This window comes from Bos indicus x Bos taurus, chromosome 17, assembly GCF_003369695.1.
Source record: "Bos indicus x Bos taurus breed Angus x Brahman F1 hybrid chromosome 17, Bos_hybrid_MaternalHap_v2.0, whole genome shotgun sequence".
Classification (NCBI taxonomy): Eukaryota; Metazoa; Chordata; class Mammalia; order Artiodactyla; family Bovidae; genus Bos; species Bos indicus x Bos taurus.
The window spans coordinates 56806598-56825544 of NC_040092.1; the positions used below are offsets into that span (position 1 = coordinate 56806598).

Genomic DNA, 18947 nt, shown 5'->3' on the forward strand with positions numbered 1-18947 from the left:
TGTTTATTTCAATTTTACACTCAGAATGAACAGGAGTTAGAGCAAGAGTGAATTTCATTTTTGATACAATTCGTTTCAGATAAAACAATACACACATCATTTTAGGCCAGATGACTCTCTGTCCAAGACAAAACAAACAGACCAAAAACTCCTGAAAACTAGGAAAAAATATTTTATCAATCCCTATACTGAAAATAATTTTACAGAGAGATTCAGTCCAATAAGCAGTGCTCAGCAGGAAAAGGGGTAGCAGTGTTAGAAAAAAAACAATACAATTGTTCCCAATGAAGTCACTTATGCTAAGCTCCACATCACTAAGACTGAGATTTAACTTAATTACGGTTTTGGTTCCCCCAGAAATGAAATCTTACATCAATCAATCAGGAATTTTATGATCAGCTCTAGAGAGGTCATTTGCCTGATAGACTCCTGCCACCTTTTAAGAGAAAGTAACCTCACAATGACCAACCTACTTTTTGCCTAGAATAACCTCCTTGATCTCATTCCTGTCTTTCATTTTGTATAGCTCCTCAAATCTTCTGTCTATTGGGTTACATGCTGCCCTATTCATGTATCATGGGACAAAGCTAAGATCATTAAAATTGACTCAATTGAATTTTGTTTTTAAATATATTTTTGTTGCCTTTAACTTGTTTAAGAAGAAATATATTTCACTTGATACCTTAGCACCAATGCAGCCTTCTCTGATCAAAGGTCAATTCAACTCATTAAGAAGTTATTGAATGTCTAAAATGTATTAAAATTTGCATTGAAGTCTATGTTGAGCTTTCTAGGTAGTTAAAATTGTATTATATAAGTGAGTAACTTCTCTTTGCTAATCTTAATAACTGAATTTAATGCAAGAGCAGCAGGTGCTTTTTAGCTTTCTTGATTTACACCATTGTCTTCGAATCTATTTTCTAGTGCAGCATCTGTGAGCAAAATCAATTGCATATTCCAGGCAGGTTTCTTCTTTTCTCTTTTTGAGAATTCATTATACATCTTAATATATTTAAAAAGTTTTTTGGTAGTCTCTTATTGGTTTTAGGTTCCAAGGTATTAAGAGTCAGATAATGTGTTCACTTGCTTTGTCTAAGTGCTTTCTCCCCTTGTCCAGAACATTTTTAGCATTTGGTCTAAGCCGATCTAAAGATTTTCAACTATTATATATGCAACATGGGTGAAATTTGAATTAATTTATACAGAAAAGCTTTTTACAGTTCTCTCATTTGTAAACGTTGAGTGCTCATATTCTTTAAATGGAAAAAAAAATCCGTGCTAAAAATGATATTGGTGTAGAATCAATGTAAAGACAAAAAACCAAATGTATATTTTTCTTAAACACACAAAGTTAAAATCTAATTTCTACTGTCATCCCTCAGGTAGAGCACAAAACATTTAATATCCTTGCAGCTTTCTCCCTCAGAAGAATATTCTAGGAAAAATAATTTTTAGAAATGCCTCAAAATTATTTTATTATTTTTATGAGAAAGGTAAGTTTTTCTCCTAAGGCATATTTTCCATTCAGAATTTTAAAATCATATTTAAACTATTAATTTTCTCTCAGGTATTTATATCAGATCATTTGAATCAGCCTATTCCTAAAATATTTAGAAAATATATTTACTAAAAAGATTTACAGAGAAATAATTCGAATAAAATTCTCATACAAATCTTCTTAGATGGTCTGACAGTTTTAAAAAAGATGAGTGGTAAAGTTTGTGCTAGAAAACAAATCACTTTGTCTATTATCTGTTATGACATTTAAACTAAGAATTTGAACAAGTTATTTTTAAGGGAGATTTTAGGGAATTAATATGTATCTCCATTTCCTGTCCATGTTCTGAACAAATGAGGCGGTAGACAATGAGTCAGGTGTCAGAGATAGAAGTACTGAATTTTTTCTAAATTCTGAGGTAATTTTAGACTTACAGAAGAGTTGTTAAGGTGGTACAGAGCTCCCATACAACCTCCACCTGACCTTTCCAAGTGCTAACATCTTACACTAACATTGGTACAACGCTATTCACTAAAGCAGAGACTTACATTTCCCAGGTTCTGCTCCAGGAGCCAGCCCAGGATCCCACACTGCATTCAGTGTCGTGTCTAGTCACCTCTTCTATCACAGCTCTCTGTGTTTCTTTGTAACTCATGAACTTGGCAATCTGAAAAGTACTGGTTAGGTATTTTGTGATTGTCTGATAGTTTTTCTATACTGGACTGAGTATATAGCTTTGAGGAGTACCAGAGGGGTGACATACCCATACAACAGTTTGTAAATGATATTGATGTATTTTATTGCTAGTGACCATGAGAGTAATTGGGCTTCCCTGGTAGCTCAGTCGGTAAAGAATCCACCTGCAATGCAGGAGACTTGGGTTTGATCCCTGAGTTGGGAAGATCCCCTGAAGGAAATACTTCAGTATTCTTGCCTGGGAAATCCCATAGACAGAGGAGCCTGAAGGGCTACAGTCCAAGGGGTCGCAAGAGTCAGAGACGACTTAGCAACTAAACCACCCCCACCACGAGAGGAATTGCTAATGGTGACTTTCTGCAGTCTTGTCTCCCATATCCATCAACTGGCATTTTGTGTTAGGCGAAGTTGCTTCTTTTCCTTCATTTATTTATTGATGCAATCATTTATTTTTATCTCATGCTTATTTTATTCTGAGGCCCATAATTTAATACTATCATTATTTACTTTATACTTCTAATTTTTCCAACTGTGGGCAGACTTGTTTAGGTTGACTTTTGTGTTCTCCTGATATCTTCCCGCTGTGTTTTGTTTTGATTTTTGTTCTTTGTTTTAATTTGTGTTTCTCTTTACTGTCTGGCACCTCAAGATGGTACAGATTCATCTGCACTTTCTCTGCCCCCACCCTGGAATAAACCATTTATTCAAGTAATCTGGCTTCCTTTTATTAGAAAATGAAATTTAGAAACCAATATCTAGGTGTGTTCATTGCTACTGGTGTATGACTTCTCGGTGGTCTTAGTGCATAGCGTAAAGAAATGTATATATGCATATTTTCCAGGCACATACACAAATCTGTATTTCTATATCCACCTGCCTGTGTGTGTGTATATATGTACATGCATGTATGCTTATGTGTACACGTATCTGCGGTGCTGGTGGTGGTAGTTTAGTCACTAAGTCATGTCTGACTCTTGTGACCCCACAGACTGTAGTCTGCCAGCCTCCTCTATCCATGGGATTTCCCAGGCAAGAATACTGGAGTGGGTTGCCATTTCCTTCTCCAGGGAATCTTCTTGACCTAGGGATTGAACCCACATCTCCTGCATTTCAGGCATTTTCTTCTTATCACTGAGCCACCAGGGGTTATGTGTATGTATATATGCTTAGAGATATGTATATATGTATTTAACATAACTTTATACTTATGGTTCTGATTCCAGGCTACTACCACAGGGGTTATTTTATCCTTCTTCTTTCCTTATTTGTAACTATATTCTCGGGAAGAAACACAGCTTTCATCATCTACAATTTATTTATTTGTTCAACCACAGTTTTGTGAATACTTCTGGGATGACTTTATTGCCCCCAGAGGGTTTTTAAATGAGCCAGCATGGAATATTAAATAACTCCAAGCTCTCTATATTTCACTCTCAATTTTGCTTCTCAAGTTATATCCATCCATATTGCACAAAATTCCGTAAGATTATTTAATAAGACTCAATAACAATGTAAAAGTGAGCCAATATAAAATGACAACAAATAAAGATGCCCACATTTATTTCCATTACTAAATTCCCGGGGAGATTTAAAATCTACAAATGAAATCCTCTTGTAACTTACAATACTAAGATGTCAAAATCTAAAGAATTTTAAATGGAAAATTCAAATCATCTTGAGTTACAAATCCAGGAGAATTTAGGGCTTCACCAATTCATTATATGCTCAGTTTTAGCCTAAGGGGTTTTTGCATCTGGGCAAAGTTGCAGTTTCTTCAGCTGCTATAATCTAAGCAGTTTTGGCAGGGAATATTTCTTTCATAGCCTGAGTTGTTTTAGTTTAATGCCAAATCTCTCAGAGTCTCAATTTTAAAGCATCCAGAGTTAACAGTGGATACATATACAGTTGTCAGTGACTTGTACTTGATTGAAATCCAAGTTTCTCCCTGCCCCAAAGTCAGCATTTAGTACTCACTGTTGTCCATACAGAAACTCAAATGGCATTTAAAGACAAAAAGATAGATGGTGAAAATCTAGATTTTAGTCTAATCAGCGTACCCATCTGGAGTTCATGATCTATGAAGTTAAACTCAATTAGAAGCTTTCTTCTTTTAAAGAGTACTTAACCAGATCTGAATATAAAATTACTACATCTGTGTAAAAATTTACCACTGTATCCTTTCTCCTCTCTCAGAGAATGATGTTTGAGACATTGCTGTAAATTGTTTTTACTTTTCAATAGACTTTATATTTCAGAGCAGTTTTCGGTTCACAGCAATGTTGAGGGCAGGTATAGAGATTTCTCAGATACCTCCTGGCCCCACACATGCACACCCTCTCTGGTTACAGACATCCTTCTTCACAGTGATCCACCCGATGACCCTGCACTGACACATCGTTATCAAAGATCATGCTTTACGTTAGAGTTCCCCCTTGGTGCTGCGCAGTGTTTTGGGTTGTGACAAGTGCACAGTGGTGTGTGCCCACCATTACTGTATTATTCACAACAGTTCCATTTCCCCCAACCTTCTGTGCTCTCATCTTCCTGCCTGACTCCTGGCAGCCACTTACCTCCTTACAACTATAATTTTGCCTTTTCCAGAATTAGCATATAGCTGGAATCATACAGTATATACCTTTTTCAGATAGGCTTCTTTCACTTCGTAAGACACATTATTCCAAGTATTTTCTTGATAGTTCATTTCTCTTTAGTGTTATAAATTATTAAAAAATTATGTTTTCTTCTTTTTATATAGATTATGGATTTTGACAAATGCATAGAGTACTCTATATATTACCACAACCAAGTTATAGTATAGTTCAATCACCTCCAAAAATTTCCTCATGTTATCTTTTTGCAGTCAGACCCTCTTCTCACACACAGTTCTTGGCAATCACTAACCTCTTCTCGCCAAAATGCCTTGAAGCATACAGTATGTGGTCTTTTGGATCTGAATATTTTTTAATTAGCACAATGAATTTAAGATTTATCAGTATTACTGTACAGGGAAGTAGTATGTTCTTCTATGCTGTTGAGGAGCATTATAATGTGTGAATGTATCAGTTTTTTTCTATCCATTGGTGATTGAAGGGTATTTGATTTGTTTTCAGGTTTTGGCCGTAATAAATTTCCCATAAACGTGTATAAGTTTCTGTGAACATGCACTTTTATTTCTCTTGAGTAAATGCCTAAGAATGAGATGGTTGAATTATGTAGGAAACTTATGTTAACCTTCTCTGGTGGTTCAAATAGTAAAGAATCTGCCTGCAAGGCAGGAGACCTGAGTTTGATCCCTGGGCTGGGAAGATCCCTTGGAGGAGGGAATGGCCACCCGCTCCAGTGTTCTTGCCTGGAGAGTTCCATGGAAAGAGGAGCCTGGTGGGCTACAGTCCATGGGGTTGCAAAGAGTCAGACACAGCTGAGCAACTTTCACTTTCATAATATGTTAACCGTATAGGAAACTGTCAAACTGTTATCCAAAGAGGCTAAATCATTGTGCGTTCTCAGCAGCAGTCACGTGAGAGAATTCCAGTTGTTCCACATATTTGGGCATCTTATGGTGGTTTCAATTTGCATTTCCCTAGTGATTACTAATGTTAAGCATCTTTCTGTGTCATTTTAGCCATCATGTATCTCCTTTGGTGAGGTGTTTATTCAAACATTTTGCTCATAATTTTTTTAATTGAGTAGTTTTTCCCACCTATTGTTGAGTATTAAGTTACTAAATAACTTTTTAAGTACGCATTCTTTGTTTGATATATAATGTATGTATATTTTCCCCAAGTCTGTGATTAGACTTTTCCTTAACAATGTAAAATGCACAGTAGAAGTTTCTAATCAATAAAATTCAATTTTTAATTCTTTTTTACAATTTGTTCTTATGATATAATATATAAGAATTCTTTGCCTAACCCAAAGTCAAAAATATTTCCTCCTATGTTTTATCTAGAAGTTTTATAATATTATGTTTTGCATTTACATTTTGAGTGAATTGTTGTTTAAAGTTTAAGGTATTCATGAAAGTCTTTTTGTATGAACATCCAATTGTTCCAACACCATTTATTGAAAAAAATCTTATTGACTTTATATCTTTGTAAATGGTACTTTTATTGCATTTACATTGGTTGTTAGGAATACAGTTAATTTTTGTACATTGACTTGGTGTTCTGTAACCATGTTAAATTCACTTTTACTTCTAGTTTTCAGTGTAGATTCCACTGGATTTTCTGATTGATCACGTTGTTTGCAAATAAAGATGGTTTAACCCCTTCTTTCATAACTGGGTGCCTTTTGTTTATTCTCCTTGCCTGTTGATCTGCTCAAAGCTTTAGAAAAAATTTCAGAAGTAGTGAGAGGAAACATGCTTATCTTATTCTTGATCTCAGAGGGAAAGGATGCAGCCTTTTACCATCAAGTATTCACTGTAGATTTTGTATAGATGCTGTCTGTCAGTTGAAGAGTTTTCCCTTGTACTGCTAGTTTTACGATAGTTTTGTTTTTTAGGAATGAATTTTGCATTCTGTCAAATAATATATGAGATGATCATATAACTTTTCTTCTCTAACTTTGTTAATATGATTAACAATATGATTAATAATTATACTGATTCATTTTCAAATATCAAACTAGGTTATTTCTGTGACAAATCCCACTTGTCTTGATTTCTAAAATTTTCTTTGGAAACTTTCCATCACTTTATGAAAGATGCTGGTCTGCAGTTAATTTTGTCATGTTGTTGTCTGGTTTTGATATCAAGATAATGCTGGCCTCATGAAATGAATTAGGGAATACCCCTCCCTATTCCAGTTTCTGAAGAAAAATGTCACACCGGAGGTATGTGAATATCAGAAGAGAGAGGCCAACCTATGGATATCCCCACACTGATCGAAACAGTGTATGAACTGTATGTGTGTATGTATCATCAGTGTATGAATAACAATTTGTACAATGTGCAATGAGAGACCACAGATATTTTCCTAGAGGATATTGCTCACTGAAAAACACGAAACAAAAGTCAAAGGATGTTTAGCCCTCCATTTTCTTTCTCTTTAAGGGCAAATCAACTCAAGTCAGAGTACTTTTCTTTAGACATAAGTCAGGGACCCCTGAAATAAAAAAATATTCCAGAGGCGATGCATTCACCTTCCTTTCAGGTGAATTCTCTCCTTGTTCATGAAGCTAACAAGCGAAAGGCATAGAATTATGCTATCTTCAGTTAACATGGGGGGAAATGGAAAATAACAACGAACTGATTCACTCAGGGTTAATGGCAAATCCAGACCTCATTAGACCTCTTGCCTCTCACTGTGGTGTTATGGTTGTTTCTTCACTTATATTTATTTCAGTGAAATTGCTTTTCATTTTTATCTTACTAGTGACTTTAGAATCGATCTCCAAGATAAAACGCAATTTTACAGTAAAGTAATTCTTATCAAAAGCAGGCTGCTTTTACTATAACCCAAACTTTTAATGTTAAAGTTCCTGAAGGCTTTGTCTTAGGCTTTTTTCTTATTATACTTACTCCCCAGTTGAAATGGAGCTTTTCCTCTTGGGAATTGATCTTTCCCAGTGCCATATAAGGGCTGCTCAGGTGACGCAGATGGTAAAGAATCCACCTGCAATGCAGGAACATCATGTTCAATCCCTAGGTTGGGAAGATCTCTTGCAGAAGGAAATGGCACTACACTGCAGTATTCTCACTTGGGAAATCCCACGGACAGAGGAGCATGGCAGGTTACAGTTCATGGGGTCTCAAAGAGCCAGACACGACTTACAGACTAAACGATAACAACAAATGCCATAGAAAGGGATGGAGATGTGTCCATTTCACCTGCCACAGAGGTGGAGAGGGGCACAAAGGGTCCCTCAGAGCCTCCATCCAGGACACACTGATGGGAGAGAGTCCTTTCAGGGACTGATAGAATCGTTGAGAGAGAAAGGGTTTCTTTCTTCTTGTGAGACGTATGCTGAAAATACTGTACTGGCAGAGACTTTCTGGAAAGTCTAAGGCATAGGAAAGAATAGCAAAAAAAGAAAAAGAAAAAAAAAAACCATGATGGGAGGGGGTAGAGAGAGTGAGAGAGAGCTTGAGATAATGCAAATCATCACTTAAAGATTTAAACATCCTACAGCAGATGTGCCTATAACTCAACCCCTGTTCTTTTTCAGTTTGAGTCAAGAAATTGCTTTTTCGTTTAAGCTGGTGAAATTTTTTTGTCACTTTCAGCGACCAAGTGCTGACTACTATTCTGAGTGTTTCTATTCATTTACTCACAATGACAGCTCACACTGTTCTTCTAGTCCCACTGTAGACTCTCCCTGGATCCACTTCCATGAATTCCATACTTGAGTCTCGGCTTGGACTGGAGGAGTTAGGCAGCTGAACTTACCATGTACAAAGCTAAACAACTGGCTTCCCCTCAAACCTACTCTTGTTCTCCTTTTTTTTTTTCCACCACTTCTCAGTGACTCAAGTCAGAAATTAAACTCCCCTTAATTACTTGGCCCCTATACTCCCCCCCACCGCCAGGCTATCAACAAGACCAGCCATTCTTACTTCCTAAATATTACAGGAGTTACTCTCTCTACTTTCAGTTTTTACTGTCTCATCCCAGTCCAACAACCATCACTCACTGTGTTGCAATATCCTGCCAGTGACCTCACACTTTCAGTTTTGATTTCCTATAATCCAGCCTCCATGAGCACCTGGAGTCAGACTTTAAACACATAAACTTAAGGCACTTTGATCTCCTGCTTGGAACCTTGTGATTTCTTCTAACTGCACATAAAACAGAACTTAAATCCTTTTCCCATAACTTTAATCTTGCATTCTCCGTGCCCCATACTCCGTGGTTCTGGCACTGGTTTTACCACACTTTTTGTCTCTATCTTCCTTTGGTTGGATAATTCTCCTCCTTTACAGCTTGACCACCTTTTATAAATCACCTACACCATTATTCTCTGTCAAAATTCCTAGATCATTTACTTCATATCATACAGATCACTCATAATCACTTATTGTCACTGTTTGGCTTTATTTTTGTCCACCTTCATCACTAGCCTGGACTGTCAACTTCATGAATTTTAGACCCATGTCTCTTATCTACTCCTAAACACCTGGTATCCACCTTGTCTGCCAGCTACACAGACATTCAAAGTATCTTTTGGTTGGTTGGTTGAAGATTCTTTGATGTGGGCCTTTTTAAAAAAGTCTTGTATTGAATTTGTTATAATATTGCTTCTGTTTTACGTTTTGGGTTTTTGGCTATGAGGCATGTGGGATCTTCGATCCCTCACCAGAGATCAAATCTGCACTCGCTACATTGGAATGTGAAGTTCTAACCACTGGACTACTGGGGAAGTCCCTGCAAAGGATCTTTTGAATGAATGAAAGATGGAAAAAATTAATATACAAATGAATGAATGGATGGCACAGGGTATGTTACAGAAGAATTTGAATGGTGGAGACTAATTCCATTTAGAGTTATATGAGAAAATTGCTTTAGAATAAGAGACATAGGAAATTCCACTTTGAACAATAGCTTTGGAAATGGTGAGAAGAAAGGAAATAGCCTCAGAGAAAACTTGGGAGAAAATCTGGGTGTCTGAGTGTGTGTGTGTGTGTGTGTATGTGTGTGTGAAAGACACACAAACTCCTAGTGTATATATGTATGGAGGATAAACTGCAGGAGATAGATAGAAAATAAGCCTTGGAAGAGAAGATAAAGATATTCCAAATTGTGGATTTCACTGAATATCAAACTTCATTTAGTTTGAACAGAACTATGGTCATGAAGGTGCATGAAGAATGCACGTCAAGAAAATAGCTGTGGCCATGAAAGGGGGAAGTAGAAGATTTGAGAGATATGGCGGTAACATGGACAGACCTTAGTGACAAATGGAATATTATATGTCAACAGAGATAGGAGACTTAAAGCTGATTCAAGCTTGTCAACCTTTGTGACAAGGATACAGATTCTGTTAGCAGAGACAGGAATCCAGGGAGTGCTCTGTGTAAACTGGGAAGATGGCAATGATATTAAATATATCATAAACCATATACATACAGAGATAGGCAGCAGCTACCTGGAAAAGGTGGTGCTGAATTCCACCTGAAAAATCAAAGACAAATAAGTTAATGAGCAACAAGTGCTACAAAGAAAAATGTATTGAATAAGTTCCATAGGCTGAGGGCATCAACCAGAGTTCAGTGCTTGAAATGGAATCCTGTCATCTTTAACAGAAAATAATACACTATATGCAATATGGGGAATTTGACATTTATATTATCATTGGAAAGGTTAGAGGAACTTCTTGTCAGAAGAGGATTCTCATCAGGTTCCTGACATCAAGCCCCTTTGACCCAGCCTTCAGGAACCACACCAGCCCATAGGTTAGGAAAATGCTATTGCTATGGCGGTCACCATGCTGAAGTTACAGTCATTGCCATTGGCAAGCTGCAGAATTGACAACAGATGTGGGAGTCCAGCTGCACTAACTCTCCACTTGGATGTGTCTGGGAGCCCACTTAGGTTCACAAGAGGTCAACACTTGCCATCTCTTGCCGTCTTCCTTCTACTTTCCTGATGTGGCATTGGTAGGTGTCATTGGCAGAACCTGTAGGATGCCCTGAAGTCTCATGGGATGCGAGCTGAGGAAATGTAGTTTTTAGTCTTCTGGACCTTATGTTCCAGCCAGTGGGATTTCAGGGGCCTAAACCACAGTGGAAATGGAGGCTGAGGGCCAGCAGAGAAGACCCAGCACAGCGAGCATGGGGCATAGGGCTAAACATACGTGTTCTCACTCACTTTTCATTGAGAAATACTGTGTTAAGTCATACTGTTGAGACAGGTCTGGGATCTGGGACCCTTTGCTGCAGTGGTGCAATGCTTGGAGCTGGACACAACTCTCCACAAACAACAAACTACAAAGAAATTGTATGGGACTAAAAATAACTGTGCATGCATAGTTAGGACAAATTTTGAACAAAGATACAAAGATTCCAAAATACCCTACTACCATTTTCAAGAGTCTGGAGCAAAAGCAGGGTACCGCGCATGCCCACTGCACTCAACACCACCAGAGGGGTGGGCAAAACACCTAAGCCACCCCTCCAGCCAGCCCCCTGGACACACCCCTATCCTCACACGATATGAGAAACAAGCTCAACCCCTCTGAGGAACAAGCAAGCAGAACATGTTGTTTGCTCCAGCTCCCCCTTGTTGCAGTGAGGGCCCCAATAAAGCCTTGCCTGAATTTATCTGGCCTTTGATCAATATATTGATTAAGGAGGCCAAGAACCCTGGTCAGTTAACATTATAACCCTCATTTTACAGATAAGGATCTGAAGGCAGGGAAACATTAAGTAACTTGACGTATGTCTGCATTTAACAAAGTAGGGGAATCAGATTTGCATCCAGGCATTCGGACTCAAAAGCCCACATTCCTTAGTCCTGTCCTAGAATTTTCTCCTTAGATTGAAGACCTCAAAGGAGCACATTTTGAATGAGAAAAGAACAATACTGAGTGCAGACCTTTGGGCAATCCTTCAATGTAGGAACCAAGCAGAGGAAGCAGATCACTTAAATTCAAAGGTGCATTATCACCAAGAATGTGGTGGCTTATGATCGGTTTGAAAACTGAGAAGTTATTACTCTAGGCAAGAAGCAGATCATCAGCCTCACTGCTATTGTTTAATTCTGAAATGAAGGGCTATAGCAATAAACTTATGGCTTAGGAGAGAAAGGAGCCTTTGGTAGCTCAGTGTCATATTCTTGGTATTCTATCCCAGTGTGCTTTCCTCTCTCATTTTAACTTCTCAGTTAAAATTTATTTAATAATCTGTTCTTGGGTCACCCTTACTCATCAGGACCGTTGAGAGAACAGAGAACTCAGTTTTTGTTGTTATAGGGAGCCACAGAAGCATGACCATGTGGCTACTTTGGATTTTATGGTTGCTGGCTGAACACGCTCCAACTATATCCATCTACCCTCCCAACTTCCCTCTCGATAGCTCTGGAACATATTTTCTGAGTCCCTTGTACTCTGACTTCATGTGTGTATGTCATTTACAACACTCAAGGAACTTTTGCATGGGTGTTAGAGACAGAAGAGTATTCTTACTTCACTCATGTTACCCTACCGGTTTTATGGCAGGTAGCATTTTGCTATAATTTGCTATGAATTGTTTCACCGTGGAGCTACGTCTAGTATTGTTCCTGATCAGATGTAGAAAGACACATTAGTATGAACATGTACTGATGATAATGACATTAGAGTTTCTTGCTACAGGATCAGATATGCTCTTGAATTCTCCAGATGGTAAAACTCCTTTCTTTCTTTACGTGTAGTCAACACGTAAAGTTGTTTAACTTTTTTTTTTTTTTGCTATAACATGGAATTAAAATTCTTTGGGATTTACCTTCTACTATCAACTGCTATAATGAATTATAATTGATAAGATCCAAAGAGCCAATAAGGAAAAGTTATCTTATGTGCTCAAAAGACTAATATAATCAGGATTGCAAAGATCAGTGATTTGCCCAAAGATGAAGCATCTGGTTCTTTCATTTTTTAAAATTATAGTTGATTTTAGTCCCATAGAACAGCAACCCTGAAAGATGCATTCTGCTATTAATAGTTACTAACCTAGGATCAATGTAAAATTTGCACTGCAATTACACTTCATCAGAAAATTAGTCTATTTTCTTTGAAATACTATTTAGGCTATGCTTCTGCTATTTCAATAAAGTTTTAGAGATTTCTACATTGACAAAAATGAAAAAAAATGTATAATTTGATATTTGAAATGAAAAAGACAGAAACATAAAAAATAAAAATCACATTTATTAAAAAAATATACACACAATGTACAATGAATATGGTTTACATAGAATAATAAAACAAAATGATATTTCTTCAAATGACAATATAAAGTGATCTAACCCATTTGTGCCTCATTTCCTAGGACTACACATTATTGGTTGACCTGGAATATATATTTAACATTAAAAGAAAACAAATGCAGATGTTTCAGCTAAGTACCACAAGAATCTGAAAATCACATATTAGGTTAAATAAAATAATAAAATATCCACAAGAGGGTATGTGTACAAAGGATTGCACATGTGAAGTGAAATGGGAGTGTCTATACAGTTACAGAAATGTGGCATCTGCCTTTTAAAATTTGAAAGCTCTCTGACATGAATAGTGATATAAAAGCATCATAAGAGCTACTAATATGTAGATAACATAGCAATCTTGCTAATATTTGAGTCAATACTGCCTGCCAGTCAATAAAACTGCACCAAGTCATCAGTAAAGATGTACTGTTGAGTTGTGCCCTTGTATGACCTTAGAGTATTCTGATAATTTAGGAAGACTGTGAATGTTTCATACCATGAGTATGAAAGTGCAACATCTTAAAGACTAAAAGATAAGTGGCTTCGTGGTAAGGAATCCACTGCAATGCTGGAGTTGCATGAGACATCCCTAGGTCAGGAATATCCCCTGGAGGAGGAAATGGCAACCCACTCAAGTATTCTTACCTGAGAAATCCCATGGACAGAGAAACCTGGTGGGCTACAGCCACGGGATTGCAGCGAGTTGGGCATGACCGAGCCACTGAGCACAGCATGAAAGGTAAGCAACATATGGTTTATCAGGCAACAACACTTGTAGTAGGTCTTCTCTCCTTTAATGTTCAGTCTCTCTGGGTACTATACTGAACTGTGAGTCATGTTTTCCTTTTTAAATTTAAAATTCTGACTATTCATGCAATCTATAAAAGTTCATGCTCAGGAGAGCCGATGGCACGTATGTATTTTAAGTTAATACTACCTTGCAATGTTTTCCTACCTCCTTGATACTAATACTCAGATATGATTTGTTTCTTTGACATCAGAAATGCTTTAGATTTCCTCTTACATGCTTAGAAATAAAACTAAGAGTGTTTAATCTGCACTATAACTCAGAAAGAAAAAACCCAAATTTCCATACCTTAACTTTATACCTAATTGGCCTGCCATATTTTATCTAAAACATTAACTGCATTTTTCTATTCTTGAAGTTTTTGCTAGAGATAACATCTGTTTGGAAAGTTGTAACTTAAATTTCTTCCAAAGAAACAAAAGATCTAATACATTGGTAGTTTCTTTATAAAGTAACGAAACATAAATATGGAGGGGAAAAAAGCAAAACTCTTGCAGATTGCAGCTGGGCTAAATGAATGTGGATTCTGTGAATTTACCTAAAATTGTCAATCTACTATACAACTCTCAGCAAATTATTCTCTTCAGTAGCACATAATCTGTAAAGCCTCTAGCTATTAGAGATGCCTTGTGTTCAATATATTTGCTTTACTCTGCAACTGCTGATCACAGTTTTTCTCAGACCAGTTTCTTAAACCTGTGATGAAAGTTGATTTATTTCTCAAAAGATTATAAAAGGTGGCCTGTATGTTGAACTAAACCACTGATAGACAATCCTGTTTGGAAATCAAACACCTAAACATTTGTGTGATTTTGCATGCTGCCAGAGTTTAATTTATTTAATCTAACAGTTTGGTTTCCAGTTGAACTATATTTATTAGAATCTGGGCCTGATAGTATGTTACTGCTTTTCCAGCTTTTAGCAAATGCTAAAACTATAAACTTAAAAACTGATATTGAAGTGCATTTTTAGTGATTTTCTAATTAGGCTAACATTTCCCTGAATTTTGCCTGAAGTTGTTATTGCTTACACAAAAGCTGCCTTGCTGAGATTTCCCTTGCAGAACATCATAGAGAGATAATTTTTATCTATTTATTTTTAAAAATTTCACTTTTTGGCCACATAGCGGGGCATTAGTTCCTTGACCAGGGATCCAATCTGTGCTCTGCGAATTGGAAGCATTGAGTCCAGTGGAGTGGAGCAACTGGGCCACCAGGGGAGTCCCCAAGAAATACATTTTTAAATGAATTGTTAGGACTGTTTTAAATATGAATAAACATAAACAGCAAATATTACTTATAGTCTAACAGGAGTCTTTAAAGAGGGCATAAATCAAGACAAAACTGTAGCCATCTGAAGGTGACTGCACTTGGTATCATTTTAATAATTTAATACTGCTTCCAATTATTGATTATTTTCTGGAGAAAAAGTGATGGTGGCATCCAGTTTTGTGCTGGTCAATGCTTAACAAGTGGTTTTCCAGGAATTCAAAGTATGGGTTGGTAGCATTTGGCAGTTTCTGGGGTGTAACACCCACCATGGTCAATTTCAAGCTACCTATGTGATGTTACTGCATGCAGAGTCAGGAAGTGAGGCCCAGTTAGTACATTATAAATATCATGTTTCCACTGGACAGATACAATTGGCATAAATAACCTCAGCAGCAGGTATAAATAGTATAATACAGTAAAATATTTAGGCTTCATTAAGCTTTGATGATCATTTTTAGTAAGATTTATTCAATTGTGTTCTGTAATTTAATATTTAATGATGGTTGTGTTTTGAAAAGTGGCTTACAGAATTTAATGGTCAAGTATTGTGAGTCAGGACCAGCCAATTTCTAGCACACCATTATTATTCTCCTCTCAGCACCTAGCAGACTTTCCATAAGAGGGGCTTGGGTTTGCTTGGGAAGAAAAGCATGAATCTTCTCTCCCACTGTCTTATTCTAGGCAAAATACCATACTTAGTTGAGAGAAAAAAGGGAAGTATCTCCCACCCAGTTGCTTACTTTTAAGACCTCACATCCTCAGAACAAGAGGTCATAGTCTTGTAAAGACTGGAGCTTAATTACCTGGCGTCCTGCTCTCACTGGGCAGCTGGTCATTTCAGTACAAGCTGTCAGCAGGATCAGATAGCTGCTCTGACTCATGGGAGTACTGGATTGACCAAACTATTTACATCAAAGGATTGTTTGGGCAGGGTGTTGATAAAACCCAAGGTAATAATGACAAGAAAGAAACAACCGCACAAGCAATAAATGCAAGGGTACATCTAAAATACACGTCTGCTTCAATAAAATATTTCTAACTTTTACGTTCAGCGGTTCTGCAGAACATTTTTCAGGCTCTGGATCTTTGGTCACTGGGTCAAACATACATAGGATTGCACTTTCCCTTGCTTTTAAGTACGTTTTCTGTAGGACTCTGTAAATAGCTAATCCTGAAGTGTTATCTACTTTTGATGACATCAGAGGGCAAACGTGTTTTTGAGCAAAAAAATTTATCTTGTTTGGAAATGTTTTCTTGGTTCAGTGTCTGGCTCAACGTGATCTCTTAAAACAGAATGACTGGTGCATCTTTTAGATGAAAATGGAAGCAGAAGAGCATGACTGAGCCCGTGTTTGTGCAAAAGAGCTTTTAAAACTTTTAGTATAACATTTTCTCTTTGATTTAGAAAGGTTTAGTAATTTAAGAAATAATGAAGTAGTTTTCCAAGGATACTTGAAATATCTCTCAGGAAAGGGGTGACATTATTGTCGCTACAAAAAAACATTTGCTTGATGAAATCTACTTTTAGAATATGAACAAATATAGGTTTCCAATAGGGGAATGCAGAAAACTGTTAATAATAAATGAGAAAATACATTACCTCCATTTGTATTACAGTAAGTTCTACTCTTTGAGAACTTCTATAATAGTACTTCATAAAAAAGAAAAAAAAAAAAAAACTTTGAAATGTCTTCCACAAATAGAAAACCCTACTGTTGGTTTTCTGGTTAATAAATATTCTTTCCATATTTGAATCAAGAGGTTTCATTTTAAAAAATACAAAAAAAACACACTATTGTTCATAAGAATATTTAGAAGATGATAAATCACTTAAGGTAACTTGGAACTCAAGACTGCCATCTGATATACTGAATGTGGCTTCACAGTTACTCAAGGGAATCACTGTCATACCAACTGCTTTACCTTAAACCAATGGGATAATGAAAATAACCACAAATCCTACCATTTTTAAATGAAACTGAACAATTCAAAGATTATATTTACTCATTGAAATTGAGAATGAGGTATAAAGGAGAACAATATAACCTGTCCATGAATATATCCACAGCACACAGCATCTTTTCATGAAAAAGGCTGTAAATATTTTGACAACTGCCTCAAGTATAATGCCCACAAGTCCTTAACTAAAATAACAGATTGAGAATTCTAGCATTAAAAGCCTCAGAGGGTTATTTAAAATTGCAGCAATTTGAAAAGCCCAACATGAGCCTAGAGATCTGTTTGGAATCTTCATTTCAATAGGTATCTATATTGAGAAGCTATCATATCAGCTAGGAAAGCTACAGATGATTTGTTGAATGTGGTCATTGCTAAGAGGTGTCTAAGTAACAGGTCTTTGGCATTTCCAAGGGAGACTGATGCTCTGGATCGCATGCTCCTCTGATGAGAAAGGAAAGCATATAAATTCTTAAATTAGGGAGAAAATAAATGTCATTTGTTTAGAACTTTGTACTTTAAGTTTCAATTACAGCAATACATGCCAAGGCCTATTTAACTAGTATCCTTCCCAAATTTTCATGTATATATTTAGGGTGGCAATTTACAGATCAGATAAGCTACAAGGTAAGAAGGGATTGTAACCAGGGTTCTAAAATCATCCAGCTGAGTAAGTGGGGGCATATCTTCCTTGTACTTTAGCCATTTATAATATTTATAACGTTATACATGAGGATCTCTAAGGCAATGTCTGATTTGTAGTTTTAGGAAACTTATGGTGTTATTTTACCAAGTAAGGGCAAATTTGAAATTCAGTTTAGGAGAAATAATTGTTTTGGTTTATCATTAATTATGGTAGCATAAGTTTTAAAAGGTTCATTCACATATACTAATCTATGCCCGGCAATGCATAGTTACATTGATTGATTGATACATATTAAGATAAATGCTAGAAAACACCTCAAAGATATTTTACAGTCTTTCATGAACTTGACTACATGAAGTTTAGGCTGATGGGGCAAATCAATCCAAGTCAGAGTTTTGAAAAGATACCATGTTTTCAAAAAGTATTTTTATTGCTTTATTAACACTGTCCATCAACATTTTTAGGAGGACCAGTCACACCTTCTCAGGATGACAAAGTCTTTACAAACACATAGGAACTGCTTCTGTAGTCAGGTTCACAAGTTAACACTCCCTAATTTCCATTCACTAGAAAAATATTTTTAAAGCCCACAAATGGGCTCTCAGCTTGTATATGAGAAAAGATGGGAAATATCTCAAAGCCTCTCTCCTTGACACTCTCCTATCATCGCTTTGGAGTGGAGAATGCCACTCTCTGAATCACCTCCAGAGCCCCTGAGGCAACTTAGGTTTTCTCAGAATGTCTTTCATTAAAAATCCCGTGAATGAAATGTACACTTTTTGAACTGATCTCAACCAGCAAGAATCAATACATAGAAGCTTGGAACTAGAAACACAATATGATTTAAGATTTGTTTAATGGATTTCTTTCAGAGTCATATGCTGATAACTAACTCAAGAAATCCTTAGATTTGGGTGAACATTCCTGATCACCCCCCTCCACAAATTCATGACAATGAAAACAGAAAAACGGTGGAGATTTTCCAACGGAAGCGTATTTGTGTTCCTGTTTATTTACATGTTGGTAAACTTAGGTGTCAGCTTTTCCATAAGTCCCCTCTGGAGGTCTGTAGTACTTGGGGAAAGCCATCAGCTGTAGCATGTTGAAAGCATACTTCCTGCATTTGATATTCTTCAGTACATTTTCTATGCGGCATCCTTCTCTGGTGAAA

General features: G+C 36.7%; 1 protein-coding gene across 1 annotated transcript in view; it reads right to left on the reverse strand.

Moving 5' to 3' along the window:
• Positions 1 to 13019: 13019 nt before the first annotated feature.
• Positions 13020 to 18947, reverse strand: part of INPP4B (inositol polyphosphate-4-phosphatase type II B) — an 850869-nt gene continuing 844941 nt past the window's right edge. The window contains exon 26 of the mRNA XM_027567415.1: positions 13020 to 18938. Coding sequence (XP_027423216.1) covers positions 18806 to 18938 — 133 coding nt within the window. The 3' untranslated portion in view covers positions 13020 to 18805. The remainder of the gene's footprint in view (positions 18939 to 18947) is intronic.